Source organism: Onychostruthus taczanowskii, unplaced genomic scaffold (assembly GCF_017590055.1).
Source record: "Onychostruthus taczanowskii isolate IOZ18803 unplaced genomic scaffold, ASM1759005v1 scaffold13, whole genome shotgun sequence".
Classification (NCBI taxonomy): domain Eukaryota; kingdom Metazoa; phylum Chordata; class Aves; order Passeriformes; family Passeridae; genus Onychostruthus; species Onychostruthus taczanowskii.
The window spans coordinates 13,262,648-13,276,739 of record NW_024498462.1 but is presented as its reverse complement, the minus strand read 5'-3'; the positions used below and the strand labels follow the sequence as shown (position 1 = coordinate 13,276,739).

At 40.0% G+C, this 14,092-nt stretch overlaps 1 protein-coding gene across 1 annotated transcript in view; it reads right to left on the bottom strand.

Annotated features, from left to right (window-relative positions):
* Window positions 1-14,092, bottom strand: part of PCDH11X (protocadherin 11 X-linked) — a 419,257-nt gene that overhangs the window by 367,457 nt on the left and 37,708 nt on the right. Inside the window, exon 2 of the mRNA XM_041396567.1 lies at window positions 7,206-7,789. Coding sequence (XP_041252501.1) covers window positions 7,206-7,745 — 540 coding nt within the window. The 5' untranslated portion in view covers window positions 7,746-7,789. The remainder of the gene's footprint in view (window positions 1-7,205; window positions 7,790-14,092) is intronic.

Below are 14,092 nucleotides of genomic sequence, written 5' to 3'. Positions count from 1 at the left end.
AATTACCTTAGAAAGAAAACATGTCCAGCTCTCCCTATTTATTAAATTACGAGAACTAGAGAGTGACCTTAGAGCTTGACTGGAGCTCAACTCCAAAGCAAAAAAACTTCCTAAACCTATTTTCGAGTCCTCTAAATCCATAAACCTCACTTTCTATGCTGGCACACAAAATGGGAAAGAAGAAACAGTACTGACCCCCAAAAGTCTGCAGTTTAAGCCTCCTGAGACATCCCAGTGAGGTGGGAGTCAGCCTGGGCTGCAAATTGTGCTGAAAAGCCCCCAGAGGCACAGGGGGCTGGGGTGGGAAGGGACCTCTGGAGATCAGCTGGTCCAACCAAAGCAGCTGCACATCATCACACCCAGCTGGGGTTTGACTTTTTCCAGGGGATTGTGAAGTAAGAAAAACAAACCATCCCCTCTCCAAGCAGAAACTCAAAATATTAGTCTAAGCTGCATGACAGTGAGAAGGAAAAGAAACCTGTAATAATTGAAAAAAACCCCAACCCTCAAATGCTTTTTTAACATGCATCTTATTTTTACTTTGTCTGTAAGCACTGTCAGATCCAGGATCTGGCTTTATATAATTTCTCAGTTTTAGGAACCTACGTACTATTGCTACCTGTATCATCAATATGAGTGTAATTTCATTTTTGTGGCAATTAGTTTTGAAATATCACTGAGCAACTAATGTTTCCTGAATGAGAAGCAAGAAATACTGAAAAGATTTTGTTCTTGTCTATGAGGAAGTCAAGAAATCTCCTATCTGAACCATGCATTTTCCTGATTATATATGTCTGTAAAACAAAAATTCTCGGAGTCTCAAATAGCCATCATCCTATCAAGCACACTTCCCATACACAATTGCTAGAAAGGGTTGGCAATAAAAAAATAAATCACAAAGAGCAAGAATATTTTGTTTTTAGAGGGTTGCAACAAATTCACAAATAATTTTTGATTCGTAGAAAAAGTAAGAAAAATTAAGTTGAAATTCCTTATTTGTATTAGTGTTTAACTTCAATGTTCAGCAAGACCTGGCAATATTAATAAATATCTGTTTGCAAGCAGAAAAAAAGCACTCTGGTGGCAGATTTTTCACAGACTGCAGATGCTGGCAAAAAGCACCCCAGGCTTCCTGTGACCTACTGGAAGGGCCAATAAAGCACTGCCCTGCCCTGTCCTGCTGAAGCCCTCCCAGAGAATCCCCCACGTCAGTTTAATCCTCGTTAATTCCAGTGTGACAAGTTGTGGGATATGGTTTGGGAGTGCCCTCAAAGGGAGGGTGGCTGCTTTGGTTCCCTCTGGGTGGAATGACAGCACAGAAATGACAGCAATGAGAGTCCCAGCAGCTCCTGTTTGGGACAGTGAGGTTCATCTGGTGAGCACCTGTGATAAGAAAATCAAAGTTTGTGCACTAAGTTTGCAGGGACATTAACAATTCTGCCTTGATTTTTCTCTGTGCACTGAACCCCACAGGTGCAGCATTAAAAACAAACAGACCAGGGAAGGTTGTTGGCCTCCTCCACTGCTACAGCTTTTGACTTTCACATTTGTATCCCTGCTTACCACAGGATTATCAGCAAAGATTTCATTAATGTGACTTTCTGATACACACTCAACTACAAATCTAGTCTCAGTCTATAATTCTAACTGCCCTCTTAGATTTATTTCTACATAAAACACATCTTCCACTCTTGATCTTGACAGTGATATGAGTTACTTGATCCAAGACTGCTGCGAGGCTCAGAAATAACCAGTTGCAAACATGAAATATGATGCTTGAAGTATGATGAAGAACTGTGATTTCCGTCTTCCATGGGTCATGGAATTGACAAACTGTATCAAAAAAAGGAGATATCTTCTATTGAAAGGCATCACAAAGATGATCTAGAGCAGTGAGATGAAACTCTCCTCATCAGAGGCAAGGCTGACGTGGTGTGAGACTGAGCAGGGATCTGTTTTGTCAGACTACAGAGGTATGAACTGACAGCTACAAAGAGATTATAATATTATCCTAGAAGGGATGCACCAGCTGCTTCTGATAGGTAAATACAGCAAAATTCCTGTAACAGGTAAGAGTAATGGAACAGCAACACCAATCTTATTTCCCCCAAACTGCAAAGGATTAAAGGAAGAAAATATTAGCACACAGGATCAGCTCACAGAAGAAAATGCTCAGTTCCTGCTGCACCTCTGCAACTTCTAGTGTACATGGTATACCTAGCTGACAAGAAATGCTAAGCAATCAATTAATAAAAGTATTATTTAAAACATGCCCTTGTGTGAGTTCTTTTCTATTCAAAACCTGTTCTGAACCAGCTTGCCTTTTTAGCATTTAAGAGAACAAAGAAATGCTTCACACTAAAATCTTTGCAGTCAAAGCAGAGGCCTGTGACACCTATAAATATGAAGTGTATTAATCAAGTAATACTAAATATCAGCTTGCCTTGAGCTCAGATGTAAGTGGGCTGGAAGAGTGTAATCAACACCAGCAAGCAGGTATTTATGGCACCGTGGTGGCCCTGCCTGACACAATGCACATTTCATGTCAGTCTGTAAACAATGGGACTGCCCTGAAGAGGTGAACAAAGCCCCGGAGGCTGGGCTGCCCCCTGGGTTAAAGCAGAACATTAGGATTTGTAGCTTCATCCCCAATCAGAAATTAAGGTTTCAATGCACAATTTGCTCTTGCATCCCACTGTTTTTATGAAAACTTTTATTTATGAATGCCCAGCTCTTTTCCCCTATCATTTCCCATTTATACATTTGCTGTAGTTATCTCAGCTGAGACAAAAATGGTTGGGTTTCCACCTGGCCATTTATTCCTTGTCGTAGCTGCACCTACCAGCTCCCACCATCCGTGTTATGCCATCCTCTTCCCCAACCCAGCTATTTCTCATTCTAAATGAATTTTCTTCCATTGCTAAATAATATCTAAGTTCTCCCTCCTCCCCTGGTTCACAGCAAACACTGTTTATCATGTGAAACCTTAATGTCACTCCCTCTATGGTCACCTTGGGGCATCTCAGCAGAGAAACACAATCTTTTATAATGCCATGCACAGCAGCTTTGGGAGCAGCAAGAAGCTCTGCGTGACTGTCTCCTCTCTTCTATTAACAGTAAAACTGTGGCCTTTTTAGAGTTTATGTGTTTCAAACAGGGCTGAGAAAATCAGAGCCACAGAAAGTTTTGAGGATGAGGTGCCATGAATCTGTTACACATAAAGAGGTTATTTGCTATTCAGGTAAACCTTGATAAAATGCAGGCAGGCAAAAAATGAGTTTTAATCAGTTTGGTAATTAAAGCTCTGTCTTGTTTTAAATAAATCAAATCCTGCTTTACAAAGCTTCCACTGAATCCAAAATACAAGAATATATTTCTTTACAAAGTTTTGTTTTCTACTGTTTTAAGGAGTTTTAATGAGAGGAAGAATCTTAAAAAAAAAAAAAAAAAAAAAAAAAAAAAAAAAAAAAGAAGGAAAAAAGCCATTTAGTTTAAAGACTTTATAATTTCTTGTCTAGTTTGCAAAAGAAGGCAAATGCAAAAATTATATTCAAACTTTTCCACACCCTGTGAGAGGGGCAGTAAGGTAAGTGTGACAAAGTGAGGAAATACTGTAACACGAGGCTGTTACCTTCCCAAGGAGCTACGGAGGTGCTGAAAATAGGTTAAATACCTATAAATGGGTCAGCTCAGTTCCTAGTGAAAAGTTCCCTTTTTTTTTTAGAATTTGTTATGGACATATTCTCTATCTTCCTATTTTCAGGCAAAATAGGTCTGGCTTCACACAGGCAATAAGAAAATCTTGGCTAAATTTGTTTCCAAAGCCAGCTACAACTGAAAAGCTTTCTCTTCATTTCACAATTTGTCAATTTTTGATTCCTTTCTCTCCAAAATACAGAGCATTTCGCTCTGTTGCTGCACCTACACTAAAGCATCAGCTTTTCTGCTTCTATGAAGTGATTTCCACCTCCTCTCACCCCCTACTCCTCTGCCACCTCTGAGCTGCCCTGCCCACCCACCTCATGCCAGGTGCTTCCCAAAATTCCCCCCAGAGCCGCGTCAGCCCCGCTAGAGCATCCTGCTCAGAGGATGCTCCTGATCAGCACTTCCCTGTGCTGCAGTCCCTTCTGTTTGCTGCTTGTAAAAGGAAGGAAAAGGTCAACACTCTCAGGAGCCAGAAGACTTCAGCATCTTCAGAGCCCACGCCAGAAACACAGAGCACAAAAGGAGCACCACCCTTCCGTGCCTGTCCTGTCACCTCCCTCCTGGCGTTTCAGCACTGCCCACTCTTCCTTTCCTTCTCCATCTCCTCAGCCTTCCCCAGTGAGGCATCTTTGGATATCACAAAACCCAATGGTTTTGTGATATCCAAACAATGGTTTGGGTTGGGAGGGACTTCAAAAATCACCTGGTTCCACCCCTACCATGGCAGGGACACCTCCCACTGTCCCACTGTCTCCAAACCCCCTCCAGCCTGGCCTTGGGCACTGCCAGGGATCCTGGGACTTCTCTGGGCCTCTTTTCCCACACAGGGAAGGATATCTTCCCAATATCCAATTTAATTCAGCTTTCTGTCTGAACAAAGCCTTTCCCCCTGTGCTGTGTCTCCAGGCCTTGTCCAAAGTCCCTCTGGCAGCCCCTCCAGGTACTGAAAGGCTTCAGTAAGGTCACTCTGGAGCCTGCTGTTCTCCAGGCTGAAAATCCCAATTCTTTCAGCATTTCCTCATAGGAAAGGTTCTTAATCCCTCTAATTATTTTCCTGGACCTCCCCTAAGCTAGAAAACACTGGCTGTATTTCCTGTCTGCTCACCAAAATCCTTTATTTCTACTGCTTTGGTTTGTTTTTTGGGGTTTGTTTGTTTGTTTGTTTGGGGTTTTTTTTTTAATCCATTTTATGATTACTTTTGATATCAGCATTCTGAAAATTACCAGTAGAATAACATCTGGAAATACTATTCCAAATGGTGTCTAGCTGTCAGAAACTTTGGTTTTTACAGATCATTTCCAAGGTATGTAAAATTGCTGGCTCATTTAAAGGCAGTAGATTCATAACTCAAGAGATACCTGACCAACAGGCATTCAAGAGAAAAAATGCAATTAATTCTTTCAGAAGATCTGCCAACAGGGCTGTGATTTCACAAATTATTTTGTTTGCAGCACATGCAGCACAAGATTTCAGACCTTCCAGTCCATACCAGTGTGTGCTCAACCACCTTCCTTCCCATTATGTGTTAAAAGCAGGTTTTTTTCACAGACACTTGAATAAACACGTAACTCATCATTTTTATTAATTTTTCCCTAATTAAAAATTAAATAATTTGATATTTAAGTTATTTAAGATTATGAAGATATTTAATCATTTGCACATTTCTTGGTGAGAACCCTCTCCTGCAGACCCTCTCACCTTGGCCAGCCAAGGCTGTGCCCTGCCTGCCTTGGGCAGAGCTGCAGGTTGGATTTCAGACCAGCTCCCACTCGTGTGACACAGATGTGTTCCCACTCTGCTGATCTGCCACGTTCTCTCTCTGAATGCACAGGCCAAAAATAAGCTCACAAAACAAGACTGTTATTGTGGTGATCTGAACTGTTGCTCATCAGGCCCAGGGACTCCTGATTTTGCAATTTTCTACAGTTTTCCTTTTCCTACAATAACAGCACTTTTGGATAACTCACATTTCTCTGTTCAGACTGGGTTTTATTTTGCTCCATTTCATGTGCAACCCTGGTTTTTCATTATTTTCTACTCCTACTGTTATTTATTTAATATGCTGTTGTTCATTCCCCAAAATCTCATTGAATATGCCTCATGAAGAACACTCTGCCCTACTGGATGCTTCTGCTTAGTTAGCTAAAAAAACCCCAAACAAAATCCACACATGTAGATATTCCTGCTCTCCTATAACCTAGGAAAAGTCTTAAAGAGCTTACTGCAAAAAATTCAAACATATTAGTATTCACTTGGAAAGTTTTAAGTTCCTTGGCTGCACTGAGAGCAGACAGACATGTGTGGGATCTATTTTTTTTTCTTTTTTTTTTTTTTTTTGATAGCTAGCCAGAAATGCCCAGTGGGATGCAGTTTCCTAAAAAATTTTTATGTCTTTGTCACTCCTTAGCACCCACACTGCCACAATTACTTCAGGTTCCTAGCAATTTAAAAAAGCTAAAAAAAAGGTAGAGCTTTATTTTTATTAAATTGCTAGTAAGTACTGGTGTCAGTGAATATCAGCATCCAGTCAGTCAAGCAGTATATTGGATAATATAATCTATGTTCTTCTGGGAGTAAGGAGGGTCAGATTGGTTGCTGAGCAGCCAAAACACAAAACAGTTCCTTAATCTAAAGCAAAGGAAGCGAGGGCAATCTCAGCTTCCCCCCAACATTTCTGGGTAAGTTTCTTTCCTGTTCTTAAGTTTGCTTCAGTAAACTCAAACGAAAGTGATCATTTATTTAGCAGTCACACACTCTTGTTAATATAAACATCACACGTTTATGTTTTTCTTCTGTCCCCTAATCCCTGTTCACCTGTTAGTTTCTAGAAAGAAAAAAAGAAGCAAGAATATGAAATATCTGCTCTTACAAGGTCCCTGGCACTGCTCTCCTTGCACTCATGCACATTTGGAGCTGCTCCTGCCCAGACATTACAAAGCTGATCTGACAAACTGACTCCTTCCCTCTGGAAAAGCTCATCAATACACAGGTGAGCATCACATCAGCTTCTGGGCCAAGTTCTACTGCTCAAGTCCAAGCTGTGCAGGAGAGGCACAAAAAAAGAATGTCTCCATAAAAATGGGAGGCATAAACCCAGCACAAAGCCCTCCTGCACTTGGCACTGCCATGTCAGCGGCAATCAGGACACGTTTTGGAAAACTGGAAAACAGGAAAACTGTCAGCCAAAGTGTACAAACACTTGAGTGCAGGTGCAGAGCTCACGGAGATGGGGATGGTTCCTCTCCCTGTTACACAGTCACACATGAACATAAACAGCTTCCCACGGAGTGAGGATGAGATGCACCAAAACACATCCAGGGCTATGCATTCACACCCTGACACGGACCTGCGCCGCACCACAGCCGCAGCTCGCAGCTTTGGGTTTCTGTTACTGCGTGCAGCACACAGCTTTGGGTTCCTGACGGGTTGGTGAGGACCTGCAACACTTGTGGGAGGACAGCGACACAGACAGCGACAGAGAAGGATGAAAGAAACCCACCTTGAGGAGCTCATAGTGCTGGATTCCGTTCACGCCGATGTCCGGGTCGATGGCAGACGGGACAGAGTAGCGGGAATTAATGGCCGTGTTCTCCGGGATAGAGATGTTAATAACTGTCGAGGGGAAAAGGGGGGCGTTGTCATTTATATCCTCAATCAGGAATCTGATCTTGACCAGTCTGAACACCTCGTCGGGCAGCACAGCCACCTCCACCTCGTAGAAGCAGCGGTTCTCGCTGAAGATGCCGGCGCACAGCTTCTCGCGGTCGATGCGGTTGGCAGCCGTGAAGATCTCCCCGGTGTTCTCCTCCACCCTCACCAGGGGCACGTCCCCGGTCTTGTAGACCAGCTTGAACTGCAGCGGGGAGGACAGGGGCACGTCAGGGTCCAGCGTTAGGTTGAGATCCTTGAGCAGATTGCCAATGAGGACATTTTCAGGCAGTTCTTCCCTCACGGTGTAATTCTTCTCCTGCGCGCCAGATTGGAACACGATGCAGGCCAACAGGACTGCCAAGAGGTAGGTTCCAGACAGCAAGTCCATCTCCAGAATGACTAATGAGTATCCGTGGAGAACGCCAGGAGTAGCTGGGAAAAGGGAAAGGAAAATCCTTTTAAAGTCACAGCATATTGTGTTCCTAAAGCGGTAAGAGCTAAAGGAGCTCCTTTCCTGCTACAATAACGTGAACTGTTTGGAAGCCTCATTAGTGAAGTCACATTTGACTCCATCCTTCCTAAATATGTATAAAATTTCTTGCAAAACTTTTTAATTGAAACTCTTAAGTAATTACTGAGGTAAGAATTTTAGGGCTGGATCATATTGAATGAAGAAATAAGTACAGGAATCCCCTATTTCCAGCATGAGATTTTCCTTTGCTCCTTAGGAAAATGCCTTCCTTTGATCTCTCTGCCACATTGTCCTCATTTTTTTCTGTTTCCTAAGAAAAAAGTAGGCAAGAAGTTTGCAAGCAACCATCTGCTAAGAGCCAGATCTTTTTATACCTCTTGCTTAGATATGGGAATAGAAGAACACTTGTCTTAATTCTCCCCCCAAGTTTTACACTGACAAAATTATGTAATGTTTGTTAACAACAACAAAGAAATCTGGATATTTTTAATTCAGGAGCTTAAACTGGCAAGAAAATGTTATTATCTAAATAGAGTCTGGTGAACTTCAGCTAAAAATGTGTGGAAATCTGTCTACTGAATTGCAAAAAAAATTGTATAATTTTAAATTTGGTGATGCCTGTTCACAATACTCTGGAACACCAATACCTCTAAAGGGAGATACAAATTTGTTGAAAAAATCTGTACTTTCCAAGCTGGTTTCTGAATAACAATATATTCTTGCCTTGAGGTTGTTAACAACCTTGAGAAAGATGGAAGTGGGATAGGAGGACTTAGAGATACACACAGATATCTGTGTAGCTGCATACAGCCTTCAGCCAAGAATTTTTGAGAGATAAATCACTCTCTTGAACTCCATGTATAGAATATTTGCCTAATCTTTACATAATTCTGCCATTCCAGAATTTAGGATCTGCTAGGATAGCATTTCTCTAAAGTAAATGCTCAAGAGTTCCATGTAAAGTGATTTTTCTCGTAAATGAAATCTTGTGTTAACATCTGTTTCAAATATACCTGTGCCAACATATCTACATTCTTTTTACCATGCAGGTAAAAGTGTAATTCTGTTCCCTGTCTCTTCTCATTTTATTCTCCCTGCCATAGCACAGATTGATTTACTTCTGCAGATCAAGTTGCAGTGGTTGAAGAAATTCCTGGCGCAGGTAATTGCCTCCACCTGGTAGTCACTGCCTTTCAAATTCCACTTGCAGGGAAATTTAGACTAAAGCTTTGATTTTGCAGTGAAACAGGTTAAGAACAACTAACATTGCTATTCCATTTAAGCACTGCACACTGCTTTGGGTTGGAAGGCAGTGACAGATACAGAACATTCCAGCTCCATCTGCAAGGTGCATCCCCACATCAGCACTGTTAACTGGACAGCATTTTCTGGCCTCATGGTTATACAAAAGCAGAAAATGATACCATTTTTGTGATTAGACACGAAATAAAAGTGCTGCAAATCCCCACTTAGAGAAAAAGGCTTTGCTCCCTGAGTAATTCAGTGAAGCTGGAGGGGACTGCTGCCAAGGGATGGCATTCCAGGAATTCCCTGATTTATCACTGGACTGCAGGGGTTCACAGCACCCAAAGCAGCAGCAGCCGGGTGCCCAGAGTGAAGCAATGGACCAGCAGCTTTTTATAAACCATTAAAACACCACATTCTAAATATGCAAATGAGGAAGTCTCCAGCAGCTCCTGGTCATCATTATGGTGACACCATGGTAGCAGTGTGAGCCCAATGAATGACTTGGTGACAGTGTACAAGTGGATTAGTTTGGCTGCTATAATTTGATTTATTAACTTATTATATAATATTTAAATATATAATGTATAATATATATTTTATAATATATTATATAACATAAATATATTATGAATATCTATTATAGATACATAATAAATAATATAAATATATGTATAACTTATTATTTGATTTATTAACTGCTTCTCTTTAAATGCAGCTCCAGCAATTGTCATCCCACTGAAGTAATTGCCCACGTACATTCGCCCTGCAGAGAGCCCTGCTTTAGGAAAGCACATCTTTGTATCCATTATTACTGAAATAAATATATTTACATTGTTTCCTATGGAAAACACAAATACAAATGTAGGAGTTACAGTAAAAAGTTGATATTTAAATGCTGTCCAAAAAAAAAAAATTAGAATGGTTGTATGTTTTGTGCATACTAGAAGGAACTATTTTGCCACTTCTTCCTCTCTATTACAAATTAAAATGAAAAATAACACAACAGGGTTATAAAACCCTTCAAATCCTGATGTTTATGGAATAATATTTTAAATTTACATTTCTGAGGGGAGGAAATGAAAAAAAAACCACCAACACCAACCATAAATATAAACCAAATTCTAGCCCCTATCCCAAATTCTTCTATGGCAATACTGATGCAAATATTGCTTATAAATGATAATGATATAAAAATATTGTATAAACAGGTTTATAAATCTTCCAAATAAATATTTTTTTTCAAAGCAATATGAGGATGAGTACATAAATGCAACAACCTAAAGAGTTCATCAACAATATTCCTGAACCAGTTCTGAAAGTTGAGATCATGACAGCAGATACTTTATATTCAAGCTAAGTTATAAGCCTTTAACCCCAGTTTCATCTGCAGAGGAGTTTCCAGGGATTATAAAATAACAACAGCAGGACTCAGAGAGTTTTGTAAGGAAAACTTCAGGGTGGAACTTGACATTGCATTCTTATGCATACTTTTATTCACTTTAAACCAAGTTTGAACCACTCTATTGAAATTCTTCTTGTGTCATAGTAAAGAAAATACTACAAAGCATGAAAAAGCACAGCACACTTATAAACCACGTGATATAAATGCTAACATGCATTTTGTGGTGACTTTTGCTGTCACAGATTTTCCTGAGTGACTAAAGGAATGTAATAGACATTGTTAGTTTAGCAGGAAAAAACAACCAACAGTGATTTACAATGCCTGAACTTCTGCACAATACACTATTTTTGAATTATTTTTTTTTCTTTCAAAACAATTCTAGCAACAGTTTTGAATCTCTATGCCAGAGCTGTAGGCCTTTAAGGAGAAAAAATCCCAAAGTGACACAAGTTTGCTGCTTGGATGTGGAATAGAATATCTCCTGTTGTGAGGAAAGTGTTGTTCTTCCAGAATCCTATTTATAAAGTCATAGCTGTACGTTGCCTGTCATTTGTGCCATAGCTCTGATAGGGATACTATGGCAACAGCAATGCACAGAGCAGGAGCAAGAGGCACTTCCCAGGCATTTATGGAATCAGTGTTCCAGCCTGGAACACTGAGGAAACACAGAAGTGCAGAAGGCTGAACAGAGCAGCCCCAGCCTAAAGGAGCTTCCATGGGCTCCAGCACTCACTCACGCTTTCAAGGAGGTTAGAAAAAAAAAAAAAATTAAGAACAAATCAAATTGTTTAACAGAAGGTAACATGGAGCTTGCCAAGCCATTTTCCCAGCTTTCAAGAGGATGCATTGCTGTCTGTGCTGCTGACTTCCCAGCTAGGAAGGGAAATGGCCCAGATGGACAAGATGGAGGGGAGGAGGGGAAAAAAAAGTTTAAACTTACTTTTCTTCATCTGGCTGTCTATGCACTCAAATATACCTGATTTTTTGTCCAATACACCAAATATTAATGGTGTCATTTAAATATTAGCACTGTTCATTATCCTCTTCATTTAGCAGCTGTCAAATCATACCTTGAAAAGCAGAGAGAATGTAAAAGCTGTAACCACCTAATGGAGCAGGATGTGGAGGTAGAATCTAAATCTGTTCTTTATACACAGAGCTCCATCTGGTCCCACCTGAGCCTTTACCTTATTACAGAACTTGTTATTTCTTCCTTAAGAGGATCTCAGAAAAGTTGTAAAGGGGGTAGAAGAGTTCAGGAGTCCACTTCAGGCTAGAAAAACAACACCATTTCTTGATACTTGGATTCAGATTTGAATTAGAGGAAAGCAAACACACTGTGGTGATGTTTTGTAACTGCTATATCAAGTTCAAACAAAAAGGTATCATATTTTTAAAAATTAGGAATATTGAAGTCCAAAGCTACATCAATATCCAATTATTAAAATCATAGCAGAGAAGAAATCCTGAAAATATCACTCCCATTCTTATCTTTATATTCCTGAACCTATTTTAATTACTTGGACAAATTTAGCTAGCACACCACACTTTTTCAATATCATATCCTTTTCATTTGCTGCTAATCCACTGTGGGCTCCTTAAACAGGAGCATTTCAATCCCTGTATTAAAATGGTGTTTCTCAGAGCAAAAGATCCCCATGACACAGCTCCAGCTGCCACTCAATCCCACGATTATTTCGTTATTTCACTGAGGAGGCAGCTATTTGCAATTCTTCCACTTCGCTGGGGCTCCCTCCAAAGTGCCCACTGACAATGAGGCAGCTCTGCACAGGTTTTGAGTCCTTGGGCCATGCTGACGTGGATTTCAGCTTTAGCCCAAAGTGGGAACTTTCTGATGCTGTAATATTTAGTGTTTTGGGTTTTGGCTGCTGGGTTGGGGTGTTTTTGGCTGTCATAAGCCCCTGGCCTGGCTGCACATAGCGAGGTCTCCTCATTGCCACCACAGCCCAGGTGTCACTAAAGGAACTGGCTGCGTTTGATGGGACTGGGTTTTGAAAAGGTGCAGAATTTACAGGTATTTTACAGGATTTGATGCCAATAAGAAACACCACAAAGCTGCTGCCTGACAGAAATCCCCCTCACTTTTTTTAAGGTGCAAATGCCACCAACCAGCCTGAACTCGCTGTCACTCTCCACGGTGTTCCAAACATAAATTATTTGCAGCCGTCAATATTTATCCACAGGATCCACTCCCTACACAGGATATTTCATTATCATACTCAAAGAAAAAGACCTACCTCAAAGAGAAACAGACAATTTGTTATATTATCAGGGCTTTCAAATTCATTCCCTCATATGATTTTACTCTAAATCCACTGAGGGACTGATTCATTCTTTGATCTATTTTTTATGAGCATGATGGTATTGACTTCAAGGAGGTTTCTTTAATTTGATTTTTCTTCAGTGATGAACAAAATGAAACTGGAAATTCTTATCACCAGGAGAAAACATCCCCCCACACCCATTTAAGTCAACAAAAGAATTAAGTAAGTGATAGGCACAGCTTGCTTACAGTTGTGTGCTCTCCTAATTCTATTTAAAAATAGAATATTTTTAGTTATTTTCATTATTTTTCCATCATGGGGTGTAAGAAATGCTCTTCAGGAAATAAAAAATGGATGACCAAAACACAGGTTCTTCAAGCCACGTGAAGAAGCAGCCAAGGTGTGGAAAACAAGCAACTGATAAATTCTTAGATAGAATTCTTTATTCCTGATAGTAATCTGCAACTAATAGGAAGAGTGTTGATTAAAACTTGTATGAAAATGCTGGAAACAGTGAGCAGAATTATAAATATACAACAGGCAGTGAGCATGCTGAACAAATTAAACTCAATCACATTGATATATGGCATAAGGAGTAATTTATTTTAATTGTTGCAAATTAATCCCTTTAAAGCTGAAGTCCCTTCTTTACTAGAAGAGTAAGTACAGTCCACATTTGGGAAATGCATCTAGCAGCCACCCAGGAAATACTTTAAAAATATCCTGTAACTTATTTCAGAAACCTGTGAGAATATGCAGTGTCAAATTTATTTATATCCCAGTGACACCAGGAAATGGTCCTGCTTTTAGCAGTGGAACACTTTTGCATTGGAGCTGCATAAAGGTTGAGAAGAGAAATCTTGGGAAAAAAAGCTGAAGATCTCTCCAATGGCTGTTTTCATTGTCTTAGAAAGAAAAAATGGGATGCCTGAGCAAACAGAAAAATTTAAAAAAAAATAAAAAAGAAAAAAACACCCAAAAAATCAAACCAAACCCAACACCACACCCCCTACAAAACTGCAGACCATTATAACTCCATTGATAAAGAGTAAAAAACACCCAAAAAATCAAACCAAACCCAACACCAAACCCCCTACAAAACTGCAGACAATTACAACTCCAAAGTGAACACTCCATTGCTCTGCAAATTCAAATATATATTCACTATAACTCAATGGTTGACTTCTAAAAACATTACAAAAAAATCAAGTTGTTAATGGTATGATTCATAATGTCATTTTCTTTGCATTCTCTTTGTGTGTTTGTACTACATGAATACATTTTACCAATCAACTGGAAATTGCTCTGGTTTTGGTACTTGAAAATCT